At 35.6% G+C, this 23,000-nt stretch overlaps 1 protein-coding gene across 1 annotated transcript; it reads right to left on the minus strand.

Annotated features, from left to right (window-relative positions):
- Nucleotides 1-20,485: 20,485 nt before the first annotated feature.
- On the minus strand, nucleotides 20,486-21,052 carry LOC125839166 (uncharacterized). The gene has a single exon (XM_049518137.1). The coding sequence runs from the start codon at nucleotides 21,050-21,052 to the stop codon at nucleotides 20,486-20,488; it is 567 nt and encodes a 188-aa protein (XP_049374094.1).
- Nucleotides 21,053-23,000: the final 1,948 nt, after the last annotated feature.

Raw genomic sequence — 23,000 nt, forward strand, 5'->3', positions numbered from 1 at the left:
TTGTGACTTTGAAATATTAGGGAGGAACATTAAGAGTTTGAAATCAGTCCTCCTTCCTTGCTACTTTTTTCTTTATTGAAAAACTTAAAAATAATATGTTGATTTCCAAAACTCTTAAATGTAACTCGTATGTTTAAACTACTAAGGGACATGTTTTTTTTGGAAATACTTTCTTTTACAAATTACTAAGGAAACATATATAAAAACTAGGTGAATCACCTTAACATCTTTATGAACATCCTCAGGTTTAAGTTACCTTTCTTAATTTCATTTAAGTGTTCTAGTTTAATCTACAAGAAAATGGTTATGCGAGATATTTACATGTAATACGAAAGTGATTACGAGATTATGAGGACAAGAATACCAACGAGCCAAGATTGGCAACATGATTCAGGTAACACAAATGCATTATGAATCCATGACATTACATGTTATGCATTCTATTTCTAAGCTATAATCGGAAGGTATGGGGCCTATTGTCTATAATTTTACGTATGAGACATTAGTGGCCACAAATTGGCGAATATGATGCCGGTTCGCTACCGGAAGGCACCATCATTGCTAGCACTTGGTTGGGTATGACATGCATTTGCATCTATATATATATGTATTCACGATATACGATTATGCGAGCATACCATGCATATTTAATTTATATAAGGTAGAATGTCAACCATGGAGGCTATCTGAGTTTCTGTTTTAGGTGGTATCTTTATTACCCTTTTTATAGCAGCTATTTATGATTATATTTTTCGCCTTACATACCAGTACATTTTTATCCGTACTAACGTCCAATTGCCTGGGGAAGCTGGATTTTTGTTTCATTTGTGCAGGTCTAGGTAGGGATTCTAATTGACCCCTCCACTAGGATTCGGGGTTCAGCTTTGAGTTGGTACACTCTACCTCCTCTTGGAGCTTTCATAGGATGTTGACTTTTGTTGTACAATTTGGGTATAGTCGGGTCCTTGTCTCGACCAATGCTTATGACACTCATAGAGGGTATTATGGACACAATATTGTGGGTTTGTTTCTGTAGCTTCCTGTTTCCAGCCACATAGGCTTGGCATGTATAGATATGTATGTATGTGTATGTCCTCAATTTCAGCCTCGTCGGCCAGCTAGTACTTTATCATTTTTGGCTTGTCTACCTTTGTCTATATGAGTTGTTATCCAGTTTATGACCCTAATGGTCCAGGATTAATATTTTAGATGTTATGTTGCCTGACCTTCAAGGCCCTCAGTTGAGTCAGTTGGTATGTTTCAGTGGATTACTCGATTGCATAAGATGTTGAGTGCTAGTCACGCCTCCCCTAGTTCGGGACTTGACAATATCCAACCAATTGTGACTGAAACAATGTAAGCAAAATTAACCGATAAAAAACCTAATATTTTGAGAAATAAGGATAATTATCAACAAATTGCATTAAAATTGTAAAACATGTATTTTGAACTATTTAATGAATAAAATACTTAAAAGCAATAAATTTAAAAATATCAGGCCAAAATTTGGTGTCAAGAATTTGACCCTTTGTTTGATTAGGATCGATGAAAGAGATCTTGGTCAAACAAAGTTGACGAACCCAAATTTAGTTTGATAAACTTTAAACAAAATGATATGAGACGTTAGTAGAGCTTTTGAACAACACTCTACGTCCGTCAACGGGGCTAAAAATAATAAACAAAAGGCAATGATTGATCGTAAATTGAAAACATTCACATACCTTTGGTGTTACTTCCAAAATTGCACAGTGATGGTAGTGTACCTCCTTGAAAGGAAGACAATGCAGATAATATGTCACTTTGAATGAGGTGACGGCTTACCTTGTCTCTTGAAAGGATGGCGACCCAATTTGAACTTAATGTGTCACTTTAAAGAGAGGTGACAACCCGATGTGTCTCTTTTAAGGCAGACGACACAACTTGAACTTAACATGTCACTTTGAACGAGGTGATAACCCAATGTGTCTCTTTACAAGATGACAACCCAACCTTTGACTTAACGTGTCACATAAAGGGAGGTGACAACCCAATGTGTCTCTTTAAAGGCAAATGGCCAAACTTGAATATAACATGTCACTTTGAATGAGGTGACAACCCAACGTGTCTCTTTAAAGGTGGATGACCCAATCTTTGAACTTAACGTACCACTTTGGGGCAGGTGACAACCCAATGTGTCTCTTTAAAGGCGGACAACCCAACTTGAATTAACATGCCATTTAGAGGGAGGTGACAACCCAACATGTCTCTTTAAAGGTGCCACGCCCCAAGTCCCATTGAGAAGGACAAGCACCTGATGCCCTAAAGGATCGAGAGAACAAACTTATATCTCTTGCTTATCGTACATGCAACAATGAAGTTATAATTTTGTAATGAGTTAAGTAAATTATCCTGATAAAATACCAACATAGATATACTTCCTTGGTCGTTGAGGCCTTAATTACTAAAAAAATAAGACATAATTACGCTTCACTTTGACATTAGTCTACAAAGCCTCTAAAAGATAGACACTTAGCTAAGGTCGGGACAGGACCCTGTCATTCCCTTAACTATAATACAATATCAAATATATGACGAGCCCTGAATTAACATGGAGCTCACTAAAGGAAGTTGAGTAGCTTGTGCTTATCTTGGACATATTCTATTATCTTGGGTACCTAGATATGCGACATGAAACACAGTTTTCCCATAAGGGACATCAGTACAAAAGAATGTACTGAATATGTAAAGCATAAAGTATCCATAGGCAAAACAAGAGCTTAAGTGAAATTATGTATCAATTTATAAATGCATAAATAAGGATGAAAAACCACCTTTGCTTACTCTTTTGGGGTATTGAGTACATTACATTCTTTGCTTTGCTTTAATTCACTCTTCTTTTCTTTATAAACTTTGTAGAATTTGATACGATGACCAGCTGATCAGTGGTAGAACAGGATAACCCATGCTAGGCATTTTAATCCCTAGGATATTGTCCTCATACATTTACAAATTAGGATTGGCCCATGCTAGGTATTATAACCCCTGAGGTGCCACCCGTATATATGTCAATTGGGATCGGCCCATGCTAGGTATTTTGAACCCTAAGCTACCACTCATAAGTATACAACTTTGCTTTCAGCCCTTAGGCTGCAACCCATAATAATACATATGTGCTTTACATCTTTTCTTTAATCTTTGAGATTGTTCATATTCTTTTTAGCTTTGGGACTATAGACCAGTGATGTAAACATGTGAATAAAAGATTTGAGGCAACAATAATGACATAAGAAACAAATGTAACCTCACTATAGTAATACTTGGTAATTTGTATGACGCAATGAATCTTATTGGGCTAAATCATATTCATAAATGGGCCATGAAGACACACAACAAGTGAGAACATGAAGACATGTAGAAAATGAGTCATTAAGTGATATAACAAGTGAGCAAGTGATTCTACTAGCACATGGTTCATTCAAAACATATTTGGACATCTCAAATGGAGGCATAAATGCATTTCAATTAGAGACTATAACTTCGCAAATGGAGAGGGAGGAGTGCATATGATGATACAATAGCTACACACTTAGTAGACGATATCAAATGTAAGGGTCAAGGGTGCGTAAACATGTGAACTAATAAAGCATAGGACATATCGCAAATAAGGATTGCACATTCCACGTAAGGACATATAATATGAATAATAGACATATGTGTATCTGTCATACAAATACTTGTAACATGTATAATGTAAGATATTATTGACTCAATGATCCTCATTTGACTTGGTTGATAATTCATAAAATTTTCTGTTTAGAGAACCTCTGTCATGAAAATACTTGAAAGTATAAACACACAAAAATTGGAGAATGAACATGCATAGAAGTAGCTTGACACATTTTTGAAATCATGGACGGTATGAAGAAGATTCTTATTATTGGAGATTGTACACCCTCACATTGTAGCTTTTATCATGAGGATCACTTAGAGATCTCACTTGGTTGGTACACGGAATATAGGACTTCATGCCATAAAATATGAAATCAAATAACCTTACATACCTTGTCCCCCGACCAATACTATGTGGTACCATGAACCATCCTTTCTTTTGAGGCGTTAATCTACATTAATGGCAAGTAATAGAGCTAATATTACAAGCTAATAAACAAGGTTGGATCACTTTGACTTACCAAAACTGTAGTCGGGCAGCAAGCTCAAAACCCCTCTACTAATGGGTGTTCTTTTCACACATTCCTTTATCATCATGTTTACACAATTTATAACCTTCCTATGAGGTCATCCAACACTACCTGTAATTTACAACATCCAAATAAATAAATACACACATAACAGGCAGCACAACACGCCCGCACAACCCACAATTCAAATTGTGTATCTTCATTTCTTCCCTAAAACATTTCACATGACTTTCTCTTAAGGCTAGCCAATATTACAAATGATAATCTGCAAAATATATAGATTACATCACAATCGGGTCAATAGGTCAAGTAATGGACCACTACGACGTTATGTCGAACACCTAGCAGGCATAAAACTCTACAACTTTTCATAAATAGTGTTTCAACACCCAACGACTTCATACTTACAAACAACACTCTCGCTACCATATATAGGAATAAAACGATGCCCTTTACCACTAATAAACCCAACCATCCACCCAGTACTTCTCCAAACTTCACCACGTATACACAACCCCAAACCTTTCTAAAATAATCAATAAAATTTTGACTCACTGCTTCCAATCATATTTTCATGAATTTGTAGTAAAACAACGTAGAGAAATCTCACCCAATCTGCAATATATAGTGAGAAAAAATGGGGCAGTAACCTTACCTCAAATTCTGGAAAATTGTTCTCTTACCTTGTACTCCTTCAAGAGTTTTAATTACCCTTCACACTTGGCTAGAAGTTATGAGGGTTTCTTCAAGAACCCATAGAGTATTTTGAGATGGTTAAGATAATCATTGAGGGAAAGAGAGAGTGCTGGAGATGAATTCTTTTTTCTATGTAAGAATTAAGAGATAAATAAGCCAAATATGACCCTATAATTGTTGGCACTCCACTGCCTCTATCTTCTTCAGTTTTGGCCACAATTTTCCAAGTAGGTGATCCACCTACTCGGCCATTTTTAAGCTGCTCAAATGTCAAACTAGGTGATGCAACTACTTCTGCTTATTAAATGTATTTAGCTATGGTAGGTGATGCAGCTACTTACTCTTATTAAGTTGGTCAAAAAGTCGAAGTAGGTGGTGCACCTACTTGTCACCTACTAGCTTAATTTAGTCAAGCAAGCACCTCACTTATTTTATCTCATTTTCCAAATTCTAATCCTTTAACTTAAAATTAACACTCAACTCTAAACTTACGCTTAATAATCACCTAGCTTCTCGAGTTTAAATACTTTCATCAGTATTAACTTAATCATATACATGTTCAAATGTACGGGTGTTACAAAAGGTGGACGATCCAATCTTGAACTTAACATGTCACTTTGAACGAGGTGACAATCCAACATGTCTCTTCAAAGGGGGACGACCTAACTTGAACTTAACGTGTCACTTTGAACGAGATGACAACCCAATATGTCTCTTTAAAGGCGGATGACCCAACTTGAATATAACATATCACTTTGAACGAGGTGACAACCCAACGTGTCTCTTTACAGGCAGACGACCCAATCTTGAACTTAACAAAATTTGCAACACAATTGTTAGTAACAACAGTAATATAAATGCAACATAAATTATGTAAAACATGGCCTCATATGAACAATGAACAAGATGTTGAACCAATGCAAGATTTTGAACATAATAACATCATGAATTCAAAATAATTGTATCAATTTTAATGGAATAACATTAAGAAAGTGTCATTTTGAAAGACATGACAACCAAATTTTAAAAAACATCATTTTATTTGAGATAGACAATTAATTTTTAAAAGATGTCATTTTGAAAGGTATGATGACCTAAATTTAAAAAAGAAGTCATTTTGAAAGGTATGACGATCCAAAAATATAATTTTAACAATGTAACGATCCACAAAGTTATTTTGGACAAGTATTGAAAAGTGGGTGTCAGCCCATATTTTTTTTGAATAATGAAACATGTTTTAACTTAGTTAGTGCCAACAATAGTATTGTACACAAACTTCTCACAATGCTTTCTCATTCAACTTAGATTGACTTCAAGGTAATTCTTATAGGTTCAAATAGTACCTCAAATGTACTTAAGTAACGACAATATTTGTTCATCTTTCTACAAACATAGGCTTTGAACTAGACCTAAAATCATGTTTCAAGTGCCCTCACTACAAAGAAAATCCCAATTTGCGCACATCTAAAGTGTTCGGATTTGGGGAAAGTTTGCAACTTTCACTCACACTGACATAAAATGTTTAACGAATGCAATTGTGATACCATAGGCTTGACCTTCATATAAAACTCTACTAATGTGTGAATATTTGAACTGAAATCATGTAGGGCAAATTGGCTTGTAATGTAGGCTTAAGAACGGGTAGTATAATCATTTAGGATAAAAGTGACTTAATCCTTTCTTGAGCATTGCACTGCTTTCAACATTTGCTACACTTTTAGCATTTGATCCTCTTGTTGTCCCTTCTTTTCTACACTTTTTGACTTCCTTTGAAGATTTGCTTGTCTGAGTTTTTACCCTTCTTATCATCTTCTAAACTTTCTCCTTTTAGTTTGGAGTGTTTTTCTTCTTTTGTTGAAATTCTACTTACTTTAACTTGTGGGGAATTTTCAACTCTTTCTTCTTTCTTTTGAAGTTTTTTTTGTATTCTTGAACTTTAGGGACTATGGTGACTTTTGTCAAATTTGAACTTTGAATCTTCTTTTGTAACTTGCACGTCTTTAGCACACTCAAGAGAGTCAGGCCAAAAGAGGGATAGCACGTATAAACACTCAGAAAGGGTACAGGCTAAAATATGGTTGTACAAATAAAAGGATTAAGGCTCAAAGTGAGGAAATACTAAGGATTGATGTCATTTGGTAGGCTTTGAAAAGCTCAAACGGGTCAAAGAAGACCTACAATCATTTTTCAAATAAAAAATTACTCAAGATTTTGCCTCAACAAACATTCATGCCAAGTTCTATACCAACAAAGCAACACAACTAAATTTAATTCAAAACTTAGCACACTATGCACATGATACAATGAGTCTGATTTTGTTCTAATCTTGAATGTATGCAAGGGAATATTTACAAGTGTAACAAAAGTATGAATTAGAGGTATCAAAATAATCCATGGTTTAACAAGAAGTCAATCTTCTCTATTGTACACATTATTTTTCATATGCACACTTGAACTATTTTGGTACCAACCAAGTCAAAAAATGGTTTAAAAAATATAAATATTTTAGAAAGAATAAATAATAAAAAATCTTTTGAATAAAGAATACTGAACCCTAGAAGGGTTTTCTACGTATCTCATTGAGATGGGAATCAAGTTTGCATAGTTCGTGCATATGTGACATAAAACATATGTTTTGAACAACAAATGAATTTTTGAAAGAAAAAATAACCTTCATGAAAAATCATTGTGTAACGCCCCTCAAAATGAAATAGGATAATTAGAGCTTCACATGTGTGTTAGTAATTGATATACTTGTATAAATGTTTGAAAATGAGTTTATAGGTCAACTTAGTTGAGTTTGAAGTCAAACGTCAAAGAGACGTTCAAGACGTTCGAAAACTAGTCGTTCGCGTGCTAGTTTGTTCTAGTGTGTCTTGCATGTTTTTATGTGTTGTATGAAGTCTAAAATCAGTAGAGGTGACCCTAGTGTCTTGATAAATATTTTTAGGGTCAAAACGTTCGGGTACAACCCCCTGGGACCACCCTAAGGGTTCCCGATGAGGACCCCAACCCTTGGCCAAACAAGCTGCCAAGGCAGCATGAAGTTGTTCATGGAGGGAGTGGATCCGCGTCACGGACCTGCTCAACCAATGGACAAAAATTGGCTCCGCGTTGCGGAGACACCACAGACTCTACTGTCTCAAAATTTAATTTCCAGAAACTTGTGGGAACACTTCCGCATCGCGGACTTGTTTCCCGACGAAATTTGTGAAAATAAAACTCAAGTTTGACTTGTTTAAAAGGTCCAACTAAGTGAGGGGTAGTTTGGGTACTTTGGGAAATTTTTATAAACAGTTATTCTACCTATTTTAGGGTATTTTAAGTTGGTTAAAACCCGAAAACCTAGAAGTAGACCTCATTATCCAAATTGAACCTTCCTTCTCAAATAAATTCTCTCTCTAGAACTCCATGGAAGACATTGATGAAGCTTCAAGCTAGGGGATGGGTTCCTACTGATTTCTCCTTCAGATTCCTAGGAAATTAATTACAAAGGTATGGGAATTTTATCTTTGATTCTCCTTTCAATCAAAGAGCCAAATCAAAGTGATTTCAATGTTTTTCAAAAACACTATAAACCCCAATTTCAATTCTAAGCTTGGGTTCTTGCATGAAAGTATTTCAAATGATAATTTATGTTAATATTGATGGTTTTAAGATAAAAAAATCCATGAACCCTTGCATATCTTGAAATTCTAATTTTGGGTCTAAAGTGGGTCTATTGATTATGTGCTAGTAATGTGTTATTAATGTGTAGATTGTTATGGGCTATTGATTTATGTATTGTTCTATATTGAATTATGAGAAATTAATGGTCAATTGTGTTATATTGGATGTTGGCCTTGAATGGGCAATTGTGACCTAAGGTTTATGATGATGATGAAGTTGTGAATAGATTATTGATTCTAATATTTTATATATATGTATATATATTGTAGATGTTAGAATTATGAGGTTTGATCCCTTTGAATGTGGGGAGGTGTTTACTTTATAAGCATGTTGTGATTATGGCCTTGTCGGCAAAGTTGGATGATTATTGTTTTGAGTAATGTTGATTATATGAAGGTAATGTGATATGATGTGAATTTGTGTATGGTCTAAGAGTATGAAAGGTGACCTTGTGTAGAGACTTTATGTGGTATGCTTGGTTGTTGTCTTCTTTGAATGACTTATAATGAAGGTGAGGTTAGGATAGACTATGTTTACCTACTCTCACACCTAGTGAAGTATGAATGAAAAGAATGGAAGAATGTGAGAATGAATGAAAAGAATGGAAGAATGTGATAATGAATGAAAAGAATGGGAGTTAATACTAATGAATGAAAGTTGGGTCTATTGTAAGGATAGTCTCATAAAGTACTCCTTTGAATGAATGGGGTTCATAGATGAAAGGTTTTCTCATCTTTGAATCCAAGAGCTTCCTTAATGAATGAATATGGGTTAGGATGAGTACTCCTTCGTGGGTTGAGAGTACTTAGTAGCAATCCTTATCCCTAAATGAATGAATGAAATGAATGTCCAACTCCGTAGGGGAGTAATGTCTAGCACCGAGAGGATATGAAGATGGGTGGATACTCCTTCGTTAGTTGAGATGTGAGTATTTAGTAGCAACCCTTAAGATGGTTGCTCCTTCGTGAGTTAAGATGAGAGTACTTATAAGCAATCCTTCTATCCCTTAACTATGTGCCCACATAGGACTAGCTAGTGGTCTCTACCACGTAAAGGCTAAAAGAATGACCCTACCTTAGGCAAGTGGGGATCCCTCATCCGATAAGGGTACTACCGAGATTCCATGTCAAGCTCCATGGTCTATGTCGGTTAAGGCTCTTCCCCTACATTAATGAATGAATGAACTAAGGTCTCTTAAGATGTACTACTTAGGATGGGTGGTGGAATGGGACATCATCTAGACATTGCACAAGTAGACATTTAAGGGAGATCTTGGCGTGTCTTAGTAATTATAATGAATGAATGAGTCCCTTTGGGCTAATTAATGAAAGCGTTGGTCTTTGAGCATGCTAATGTGAAAGTGAGTCATAATGAATTGAATGTAAGTGCTTATGTTGAATTGAATGTATGTGAAGATCTTATGTCATTAGTGAATGAAGTTGTCTAAATGCATTAAGTTGAATGAACGATTTATGTTGAGATGTGAATGGAGCTTGTCTTGTGTAGCCCTAAGGATCACTTGGGCAGTATGGAGAGGTAGTATGGGCTGCCTCACCATGTCTTACTTAGGTGAGTCTTGGGATGGCATTTGGTGAATGTTCTAGCTTTATGAAGTGACTTGTTGGCTTATGTGCTTATATGTCTTATGTGATTAATTGGTGAAGGTTGAGGTATTCACGATAAGTGCACTTTGTGTGATCTTAAGGTGGTGCCTTAGTGTGGGTGATGGTATGGGACGTTGCCCATACATTGCACAAAGGTATTGCTTAAGGGTTACTTAAGGTGGAGGTTCATGGTAAGAAGGTAAAGGTAAATGGGTTATGTATGTTCATGATGTATTGTGAAGCATATGACTTTGTATTGTTGGTTGTGACTTGTAAGGTGCTATTATGTTGATGTTCATGAGATTTTATCAAAATGGCATGACAACATAACTTCCAAACGAATGTCCTTCATAGCATGTTTTGCATATCCTCATACTTAGTATGTGTGTTGTACGAACCCCTTTCTTCTATTTTACTATAAGTGTAGGTTGTGGTAACTAGGAGGGGGTTGTGCTTTGGAGTTGCTTGGATTGCTTCACTCTTCCAAGTCTTTGGTATGTCCTCAAGATTCGAGGACTATGTTTAGAAGTTTCTTAGTCATTGTAATAGACACTTAAGTTTCATTCCATTTGTAAAGGGCCGTGTCCCTTAGTACGTTTTAAGTTCCTGTCTAAGATTGGCTAAAGAGACTTAGTAGTTCCGCTTGCGTATTGATGTTTTCAAATGTTGATGACTCTTGAAGTCTTATGGTTTTATTGAATAAAAGTTTTAAATTCTTAGTGATTTTTATGATCTATGCGATGAATGAATGCTAAGGCTTGTATAAGACCTCCGAGAGGTCGAATACGCATGTAACGGCTAGGGGGTGCTCTCGGGTTGTTACACATTGAGTCACATTGAAGGGCAGAGAATCCAAATTTAACTAAAAATAATGTTTTTTATTAATTAAAGAAAAAGTAACATAAAAGATAAATCAAAGAGTCACATTAAAGGGTGGACCACCCAAACTATAAAAATGTCAAACAAAAGTCCTTTTTAATGGAATATAAGACAAATAAAATCAGAGATATACATTGAATATAATATCATGTACAAAAAATTAATGCAAAGGTGTAGAACAACTCGGAGCGATGCCTCATAAATTTGGTGTCTGAGTATAATCTTGGTGAAATTTTTAAGGGTTTTCCGTAAAATTTTTGACTAGTTTCAACTTTAACAACCTCCAGTATTCAATCTTGTAGCAACCGTCTCCTTTATGAAATTTTTGGAGACCTCCTCAAAAAAATTTCCTAGTTTCCGCTTTGAAATAATGGAAAGCTTGCGGAGAACATGACTAAAACGTTGTGGCGCCTAGTATCCTGTTGAAGCAGGAATCAAGTCAAACGTAGTTTCAACAGATTGTCACTTGAATGAAGATTGATCTCACACTATGAATGCTCTACTAGTAGGTGACTAAGCGTAGACTTTATTTGAAAGTGGACGCTGACCCGAGTTGGACAAACTATGGGGTGGAGACAATAAACGGCGTTGGAAGACCATGAACCAGCTACCCGTTTACTTCTCCAAAAAAATATGGTGTTTTTCTAAAGAAATGCCTGAGGATAACCACATAACCGCTCTTGTCCTAATGCATTCTATTTGCTGTTTGGAAATCATGACATGATACAATGACAATGTATAATGAAGCAAATAATGAATAAATAATGAGTACAATATACAAATAATCAACAAAATATACAAGATTTAATGAATACCACAATAAAGGAATAGTCCCCTCAATTTGAAAAATATGAACTCATAATGGTTAGAACCTTTATATAACACCAACGGAGTGGTCATTCTATTGACATCCTTAACGGTGCAATGTCACATTGACTCACAAAAAAAATCAATTTTAAAGAGTGAACGAATTTTAAGAGGTAAAAGAATTTAATTTAAAGGGGTCACCACCAAATTTTAAGAAAAATAGGAAGCCAATTAATTAATCAATACAGAAAGTGTAAACGAAACCAATAGATTCTAGGTAAGGATTCACGTAATTTCAAAGAGAATGTATTAGGCATCCTTCGAAATTCATAATTGTGGGTCCCAACTGAATTCATTTTTTTAAATTGAAGAGGAGATAAAAACAATATATAAGTATAATAAACATGTGATATACACAAATGATAAAATAAACAATAATATAAGAAATGGACTAAAGATTGTCTAACGTCAATAATATACATAATAATGAAAAAATATCATTTTGAAATCCATTTGAGTAACTTCCTAGGAAAGCAACTCTAGGCACCTATAAAGACACTTAGTAAAAATGTTAGTAATAAATAAATATGAATAAAATTAAATGAATCAAATAATAACTTAAAAATAAAAATATGTCTTATTAACAAGAGAGGCCTTGAAAATCGACGATAATTTATTCATCACCAATTTTAACATACAAAATATATAAACTTAAATTAAATTTTTGTCTTCTAAAATGGAGAAGCCTCAAAAACCGATGAAGATACTTTTTCATTGACCAATTTTATATCTTTTAACATTGATTATATAACAAAGAAACATAAATAACATTCAAAAATGATGAAATTGTAGTAACAAATCACGATGAAAAGCATTACTGGAATAATCAAACTATTAAGTAAAACACAACAGAAACAAAATAGATAAATAAATAAAGAAAAATCATCTATATAATTCAATCAAAATCTTAAGTGCTCAAACAAAATTTATCAAAACAGTGAACAAAATTAGTCTAGGCATGGATATTAACCACACAATAAAATAAATAATAATAAAATAACTATCAATACCAAAAATAAGAAAGATCTAAATGAAAACACAGCCAATTAAATTTTTTATAAAAAGTGCATGAAATTAATTAAAATGATATGACCAAAATGAAACAATATAAATAAATTATCTGAAGTAAAAAAATCCAGTAATGTAAACATTAAAGAAACAACCAAGGTGGAAATAATAATAATAATAATAATAATAATAATAATAAAATAATGACAACAATGTACATTCAACAAAACAATAACTAAAATAAAAATAATAGAAGATTAATACTCACTCAATGAAAGCGATATACAATTTATCAAAATAATAACTCAACATCCTATAAACTAAACATAATAGAGATGAACAAATGCTCAAATCACCATAAAAATGTACATTAATTAGGAAACAATTCTAAAAACTCAATAATTTGAACAAAAAAGAGCGAGCAGAATAACTATACTTACTTAATGGTAGGATTTGGTTCGTTTCCGCCGGCGATGGAGCCATGCCTGAGCTGGAGTCAGAGCTTCGAGCTCACCAGATCATGTGAAATCCTACAAAATAAGTGAAAATATCGAGAAGGGGAAGGGGAAGCTAGTTAGAAATTCTAGGTTTTGTTTATGTTAACTTGGTTGGGGTTTTGATCGGAGTTTTTTTTAGGAGACAAGGGATATGGTTCGCAGATGGGTTTGGGATTGAGTTTGGAGGTTTGAGATGGGGTCTGGTGGTATTTTCTGGTGGATTTGGGGATTGGTTTGTGTGGTTGGAAGTGGCGGAAGGTTTAAAGTTTTGTGGTGGTTGGGACTGGTCGAAGCTGGTGGTAGTGAGAGGAAGATGGGAAAAGAAACTAGGTTGTTGTCTGGCGGTTTCAGGTGGTTTAGCAGCGGTGGTTGACGTTGAAAAAGGACAAAAAAATGAAGGGGGTTTTGGGTCTGTGTGTGGTGGCAGACTGGTGGAGCTCCGATAAACTCACTGAAAAACGTAATAAACAAGACCTTTTTTGTGAATAAAAATTCTGATAAAATTAAACCCTAACCCTTGTTTTATTAAGAAAATATAATTAGACTGGTTTAGAGTCGCCACTTAATTTTTAAGTAAAATCAAGAAAACTATTCATTTTCAAATAGATCGAAACAGTAAATCTATTGAAAACTATTAAGGGGATTCGGGGTTCTTATTAGCATTTCGGGAAGGGTTTGAAAGCTCCCGAAACGCTCACTAACACGCGGTTATCCGACAATTAATTATTTGGCAAAATTTATTTGACTTAATCTGATTTGAACAATTGTAATTAGGACCGGGAAAGGGAAAATATGAAAATATTGAAATATTATCTAAGCGAAATATTTTGTAAACTTATTTATTTGTTTTTTTTTTTTTTTAAGTCGAGTTAAAGATGAATAATTTAGTTAAGTAATTAATTCAAAATGGGTGTCTTCTGGAGATTTGAATTTTTTTTAAAACCTTAAAGATTAAGAGCGGACAATAACGAGTAAACAAACACCGTAAAATAAGAGAGAGACTTGGGCCCAAGTCTATTTTTTCTGTCCGCCTGGTCCAGCACTTGGGCCTAATTTCATTTTGGGCCTTTGGCCTAATTCTTGCCACCTGTCCTAAATTCTAATAAGACAATAATAGATAAAATGACAAGGGCTTAGGCCTAAAATAACAAAATACAACTCCCAAAATTAAGAGTGTGCCTTTGGGGACCATATCTGCAACATTTATACACAATATACAACTGATGTATATTGTTGTATTACACTATATATTTTCATCTCCCGGGACCTGTGCGTCGATTTTAATGGCTGGCTGACTCGGAGAGAAAGGATTTGAGCTTTTATGGCTCTCTCAAGATGTAAGTGAAGTACACTGGAGTCCATGAGGACTCGGGCAGATTTCACATGCACAAATAAACGAAAAGGAAATCATAAGTAAATACTCCAAATAGGTCATAATAGAAATGTAACAGTGATATTTCTAAAAGTGAACGGTAAACCAAAAAAATGATTTACAGAAGATAATCAAAAGTAAAAAGCCAAGATTCTTTATCAAAAGAATAATAAACTAACAACATGCTAATGAACAAAATCAATCCAAAAGAATATGCATCAACTAAAATATTAACAAGTAAACTGTTAGGAACCAACCTAGGCCATAATACTTCAATTTTACCAAATTGACTCTTCTAAAAGGTACATAATATCAACATCAAACTTCAACTAAACTCTAAAAAAAATAAAGCATTTTGTTAACCTACTAGATGATTAAACCAAATAAGGAGAACTACCACTATAGTAGATACACACTTTCTTTAGGTAAAACAAAATGAAACAAACGGAAAACAACGAGTATTCTTTAAAAAAAAATCGAAGATAACTCCATATCACACTGGAGAGAGAAAGTTGTATTGACAATAAACTCATAGCAACTTATGGATATCGACTTATGAAGCACGATCAGGATAGACTTGAACAAGTAATATCGAAATATTGAAACAAGCCAAGATTCAAGACGATTCACATGAATGACTCAAACAGTAGATAGATGACAATCAAACAACCAATGATTTATTTGAAAATAGAAGATCAAGAGCAAATATCATTAGCTAAGAACTCATGCTATTCACAGTCATGCTTATGAAGAAAACAAAATTTGATCTCATCTCATAAACCCAAAACCAAATCTGGAGTGAGCAGAAGATGAAACACGCTGCAATTTTCAAGATGTAATAAATCGCAATAGCCTATTCCGGGCGACAACAAAACAAACCTTGCAAAAATAAGAACCAACAGACCCATTTAGTCACTTAAATGCTTTAAAGATATTCAGAGAACAATACTAGCTATACTCAAATGAACCTTCCTGCGATGCGGGGAATTAAGAACAACAACATATTTTAATCCAAATAAGTCCTCAAAAATGGAACAAGACAAGACCAATATTTTAATTAAAGAGGGAAAGAAGCTGAACATATTTTATCAAGCAAGACAATTATTATTAGGCAAGATTTGCACTAATAAAGAGAAAAATAACAGCAAACTACCTAAACCATAACCTCTTTTCTTATCACATTTATATACGAATAACGGACATCAAGATACAGTCACAATGAACATATGAGTTGTCAGTCTTAAGAAACAACTAAGTTGAACAAACCTAAACAACCCCGTGAGCAAACAATTAAGAAAACTAACCCCAAAAGAACAAGAGTCTAATCAAGGAACAAACCAGTGAAACATAGATGAAGGTAGGAATTACCTCTTGTTGTGCAGCGACTGGAAACGAGAACGAACAAGGGCGAGCTTCCACAACCACAAAAGAACTCCGACGAATTTGGTTGAACCAAAAACAGAAGCAAGCGAGAGCAAAGACGGAACAAAATCTCGTTTCCGATCTCTCTACAGTTTCAAGGACCTTTGGTTTGAGTGTATTTCTTCCTCTCAAATGCTTGCTAATAATAATGTATTTTCCCTCTAACTATTTTCTCTAACACCAAATTTTCCAACTAAAGAAAATCTTTCCACTTTTCTCAAAAAAAATCCCCACTCCCATAAATGAACAGAAGATGTTATATATATGGGGAAATTAGGGTTTTCCATTGGGGAAAAAACGGATAAGAACAAAAGCCAATAAATTCAAAACTTCAAAGAAAAAAACTTTCACCATTAAAGGGTAACTCTTTTTTTTCTGAAGTTCCATCCCATTCCGGAAGAGGAAATGGGGACAGCTGTGTGCCTGCTTTGTTGCTCTGTTAGTACGAATTGAAAGGGACAAGAGCAAGAAGACAAAATTTTTGTAGCATAGTACCGGTATGCGTCTCGCTCATGCTATGAAGATTTCCGTGACTTTTGCATCGTTCACGCCATGAGGAATCGATTGGAATTGATGTTGGAATTAGTGACGAAACTGACACTGTTTGTGTTTGTCTTCACGCCGCCTAGGTTTGCTGTTTAAGAACGTTGGTGTTGCTGTCCTATTATATTGTTGCTGGGTATTTTTTGAGGAATAAAAAAGTGGGCCGGGTCGGGGAGTTAATCGATTGGGTCAGTTCGGAGTGGGCTAGAAAAAACTAAGAAAGGAAAATGGGTCTTGCTGAAAATTTGAGGAATAATGAATTGGATATGAAATGGACAAATGGGCTGTGCATTTGCACTGGGAGTCGGCTGAATTGGTCCATTTTGGTATTTTAAGGTGGATTTAAATAAAAGGTTAGATTTGGCTAAAGTTGTAATAAGAACTAATTAATAATTTAGCCGATCGGATTAAAAAGGTAGCCAAACGAATTAATTTTAGAAGGTTCGGCTGGAATTCGAATAGGACAAATTAATGTAATTAACTTGTGAGCTTTTTAATCTTATCGAGACAGAATAATTAACTTAATTATAAACTAATAGATTTTCATATAAACTAATTAATTAAAAAATCAAAAACTATAATTCAAACTAAAACTAAATTAATAAAATATTTATTTTAGCAAAAGCAAAATATTTTTTGATATGATTTTCAAACACTCTTAAAATATACTCATTACCTATATAATTATATGAAACATATTTATTATTCAAAGTACTATAAAAATCGACTGAAACTATTAAAACTAACCTTGAAACTATTTGAATTTTATAAAGCTAATTATTCTAAACATTTCAAAATTAAGAAACTCAAAAATTAATTATTATCGGGGAGGGTCAAAATTAGGTGTCAACAACTGTACCTCATTTTACTTGGATTGATGCAAGAAATTCGAGGAAAATGAAATTGACTAATCCTAATTTTGACCGACCACATCGTCATCCTTAGGAATTGTGGCCGAACCCCGAAAATGGGTTTCCTACATATCTTGGGCTATATGAGAATTTAGGCCACTTGTAGTTCGATACGCTTGATTTGATGCATGATTCTAAAAGAATTCATAAGTCATCCCGCAAACGAATTATGGAGGTACCAGAATGCTTGAGAATAAAATTTAAGAGCGAATGTTGGAATACATCCAAGTTTTCAACATTGATTTCGCTTACATATCCCTAGCCCTGGGGAATCAGGCTGCTTGTAGTTTGACTCAATCAGTTGAAAAGAAAATCTATTATACAAGATAACCTTTGGTTCTGGAAAAGTGACAAAGTAAGTCGAGTATGAAAAAGAGGCTTGCAACCTCTTAGCCATGAATGTGATGCACTTCACACCCATAATTAAGAACTTACACAGACATAATTTCCAAAGCTCTTGGTACATTGTTGCTCAGATTGGAAAGCTGCATCCGATAGGGACAAAAAAATTTTGGATGCGAAACTGAAACCGACAAACCCAAAGATAACCCACATGCCTTCTGATAGGGGTGTGGTTTGATTGTGGTGGAAGTCACTCCTCTGCTCGCGTCCTAAGAGTTTGGCAGTCCACTTTGGACTATGTCCCAGTTCGCTGCTAAGAAAAAGTTCCACGTTGTGCTGCATCCTTTTTGATGTCATCCGCACCTATGGTTTGTTTTGAGAATTCATCCTCTCGGATGCTCTCGACAAAGACTGAGATAAATCTTACTAGCATAAAAGGCAATTCAAATGGGGAGAGATAGTGTCTTTCACCGTGCCGACACTTAATTTCTCTCTTTGAATATTTGACGTCAACTTCATTGGGTCTGATGTAAAGCAAATAAAGCTTGTGTCTCATATTTGCAATATAATCTTCAATGTACTCTTTCTTTCATGTCAAAGTAATAAAATAGGTTGTTGTAATATGTTAATAGTTCTTTTGATGTTGTTGTTGTAAAGAAAATGATGCAGCCGATGTTGATCTTCTTTTGATGGGTGAATCTTTCTCGCGATGCATGAATCTTTTTCCCGTGACGCATGACTGTCTTTCCGAGGATACATGAATCTTCTCTCACAATGCATGAATCTTTTTCATGTGATGCAAGAATTCCTTCTCCTGCGATACATGACCTTTTTTCCCACGATGCATGAATCTTCTCTTGCAATGCATGAATTCCTTCCCCCTATGCATGAATCTTCTCTTGCAATGCATGAATCTCTTCCCCTGATGCATGATTCTTCTCTTGCTATGCATGATTTTCTTCTTTTGCTATGCATGACTTCTTTCTCTGATGACGCCATCCCTAGTACCGAACGAAGATTATGCTTCATCGGACAACATATGTGATCTTCTGGGTGGCGGTATTGTCCTATGCGACAATTCAACTAAAAATGACCCTCAGAGTAATGGTATCATCTCATTTGACAATACGATATAAATGACTCTCCGGGTAGTGGTATCGTCTCAATCGACAATAGGATGTTATGAAATCTTAGAATGGTAGCATCATCTCATTCGACAATGTAATATAAATAACCTTCAGGGTAAGAATATTATCATATCTGACAATATAATGCAGATGAACGTCTTCTAGGTATTTTTAGTTGATGGAAAACAATAAAGTGCCTTTCCTCGGGTTTTCATTGTCCCATCTATGAACATAATCGTATGTTCATTATGGACTTCGCCTCGTTGGAGAATTTGAATGAAATGATGTTATTCATATTCCCAAATCTTTGATATAAGAAGCATAAAATATTTCCTGCATCCATAGAAAAATTGTCAATTTTCGGGAGCTTTTCACCCTTTTGACTTCTCCATATTCATTGAATGGTGGAACATGCTAATTTTGAGGTAAACTTATTGACCTACGTCCACAGAAAAATTGTTAGTTTGAAAAATGAACTGATCTGTGTAGATCTCTTCAGTTGTCCGCTCCTTGTCTTGCTATCTCCGGCTGATTTCTCCGATCTCCCACTTCTTGATTGATAAGACAACATTTTTATGCAAAAATAATTTAAAGACGAAAGAAAAGTTTTAAGGAAAAATAGATATTTAAAGAAAGAAATATTTGGAAAAGGTCACTGCTAAGTGTCATGTCACGTCAAGCTTAATGAACGTCTTTAGAGTTGATGTCTCGAGGTCTATCTGATTACTTATTGGGAAGTACTTCAAAGTTGCTCTAAACTACCGATAAACCCTGTTGAAATTTTTCATCCTCAAATTTTTTTCCCAGTTAACTGTCTTGGCTTATCTTTAACTGTTGGCGCGCAAATCACGGAATTTTTGAGATCCTCTCAAAAAATTTGTCCCAGTTGCAAATCTCAAAGTAACTTCAGTCTTGACTTTGTTGGAGAGATCTTCTTCTTGAGAATTTTTGAGTCCTTCTCAAAAATTATGTCCCAGTTTCTATTGTAAAGGAAAAATAGAAATCATACAGGAGATGACCGAGCCGTTGTGGCGCCTACGTATCCCGTTGGGACAGGAATCAAGTCAAACGTAGTTCCTCCTCTCGTGGAATAACAAAAATAGGAAAATTACAAAGACATCGACCGAGGCCGACATAGGCCGCCTACGTATCTCATTCTTGAGAATTTAGGTCGAACGTAGCTCAAATACAAAAGAAACATTAAAAAGGGATAAAGGGGTGACCAAGGCCGACATAGGCCACCTACGTATCTCATTTTTGAGAATTCAGGTCAGACGTAGTTCATTACAAATGGATAAAATTTTAAACGAAGCGATTACAAACAAATAGAACGATTACAAGGAAATGACAAGAAAATACAAACTGAAACTTCACACATAGTATCTTTTGACAGCATCTGAGTTAATCGATTTTGGCCATTCAGTGCTATCCATCACTGACAGGACCAAGGCACCTCCAGATAACACTTTGCGAACCATGTAGGGTCCTTGCCAATTTGGTGCAAATTTCCCTTTGTACTCATCCCGATGAGGGAAAATGCGTTTGAGAACCAACTGACCAATTTCAAATATCCTGGCTCTTACTTTCTTGTGGAAAGCATGAATCATTCTCTGTCGATACAATTGACCATGACAAACCGCAACCATTCTCTTCTCATCAATCAATGTTAACTGGTCAATCCGCTTGCGAACCCATTCAACATCATTCAATTCAGCTTCTTGGATGATTCTCAATGAAGGTATTTCAACTTCTGCAGGTATAATTGCTTCTATTCTATATACTAGCAAATATGGAGTAGCTCCAACTGATGTCCTGACAGTCGTTCGATAACCCAACAAAGCATACGACAACATCTCATGCCAACCTATGCGATTATCAATCATTTTCCTCAAAATCTTCTTTAAGTTCTTATTGGTGGCTTCTACAGCTCCGTTCATTTGGGGACGATAGGAAGTTGAGTTTCGGTGAGTAATCTTGAATTGTTCACATATCTCTCTCATCAAATGACTGTTGAGATTCGCTCCATTATCAGTAATGATGGATTCTGGTACTCCAAACTTACATATCAGGTTGTTGTGAACAAAATCAGCTACAACTTTGTTGGTCACCGACTTATACGAAGCTGCTTCCACCCACTTGGTGAAGTAGTCAATAGCAACTAAAATGAATTTGTGTTCGTTAGAGGCGGCTGGCTCTATTGGACCAATGACATCCATGCCCAAGCTACAAATGACCAAGGTGAATTCATAGCATTGAGTTCATGAGGCGGGACTCGAGTCAAATCACCAAGCACCTGACATTTATGACATTTTTGCACAAACTTGCAACAGTCGTGTTCCATAGTCATCCAAAAGTAACTGGCCCAGAGGATTTTCCTAGCCAAAGTGAGTCCATTCATGTGAGTACCCAAACTCCAGCATGTATCTGTCCCAAAAGCTTCGCAGCTTCGCAGCTTCGCTAGCATCAACACATCTGAAGAGACCTAGATCTGGAGTCCTCTTATAAACGATTTCCCCACTTGCAAAGAAATTGAGAGCCATACGGCGTATCGACTTCTTCTGGTTGAACGTTGCATTCTCAGGATAAGTCCTGGTCTCTAAATACTTCTTGATATCAGAATACCAAGGCAAACCGTCTGGTTCTGCTTCGACGTGTGAACAATGAACATGTTGTTGTTTTACCTCTATATCCACTGGATCAATATAACTTGTATTCAGATGTTTAATCATTGAGGCAATGGTGGCAAGTGCATCGGCCAACTCATTCTGTGTCTTGGGAGTGTGCCTGAACTCAATCTTGCGGAATCTTTTGCACAACTTCTGCTCATACTGTACGTACGGTGTGATCTTCTGGTTCTTCACGGCCTATTCTCCTTGAACCTGATGAATCAACAAATCTGAATCTCCAATAACCAGAAGCTGATGAACATTCATGTCAATGGCCATCTTCAAACCAAAGATACAAGCTTCGTATTCTGACATATTGTTCGTGCAATTAAATCGGAGTTTAGCTGCCATAGGATAGTGTTAACCGGATTCTGATACTAAGACCGTTCCGATGCCCTTCCCTTGGTTGTTTGCCGCTCCATCAAAGAATACTCTCCAACCAGGGTACGCTTAAGAAATATCTTTACCCACAAATGAAACTTCCTCGTCGGGAAAAATAAGTCTTGAGCGGTTCATACTCCTCATCAACTAGATTCTATGCAAGATGATCAGCCAAGGCTTGTGCTTTTATCGCCTTTTAAGTGTGAATTTCTTGCTCAAGTAATAAATGGCTCGCTTCTTCTTCCCAGTCTCATCATGTTGACCAAGCACACATCCAAATGCGTTAACCGAGACAGACAAATACAGTTACAGTGGACTTCCTTCTCGTGGAGGAACCAACATCGGCGGATTGGACAAATAGGTACATTCTTCGATCCACTTGGTCAAGGCATCTTTTTTCAACAACTTGAAGATTGGCTCACACACCACAGTGGACTGAGCTATAAATCGACTGATGTAGTTCAACCTTCCCAGAAAACTCATCACCTCTTTCTTGGTCTTCGGAGGAGGTAATTCCTGGATCGCCTTGATCTTGGAAGGGTCAAGCTCAATGCCCATTCTACTGACTATAAACCCTAATAACTTGCCAGCTGGCACTCCAAAAGCACATTTGGCGGGATTTAACTTCAAATTGTATCGGCGTGGACGATTAAAGAATTTCCTTAAGTGAGTCAAGTGATCCAAACTCTCGCGGGACTTGATTAGGACATCATCTACATACACCTTGATCTCCTTGTTAATCATATCAAAAAGATGGTCGTCATAGCCCTCATGTAAGTAGCACCGACATTTTCTAGGCCAAACGGCATCACCCGATAATAATATTCACCCTAAGGCG

The sequence above is a fragment of the Solanum verrucosum genome, unplaced genomic scaffold (genome assembly GCF_900185275.1).
Source record: "Solanum verrucosum unplaced genomic scaffold, falcon-dt-bn FXZP01000167.1, whole genome shotgun sequence".
Classification (NCBI taxonomy): domain Eukaryota; kingdom Viridiplantae; phylum Streptophyta; class Magnoliopsida; order Solanales; family Solanaceae; genus Solanum; species Solanum verrucosum.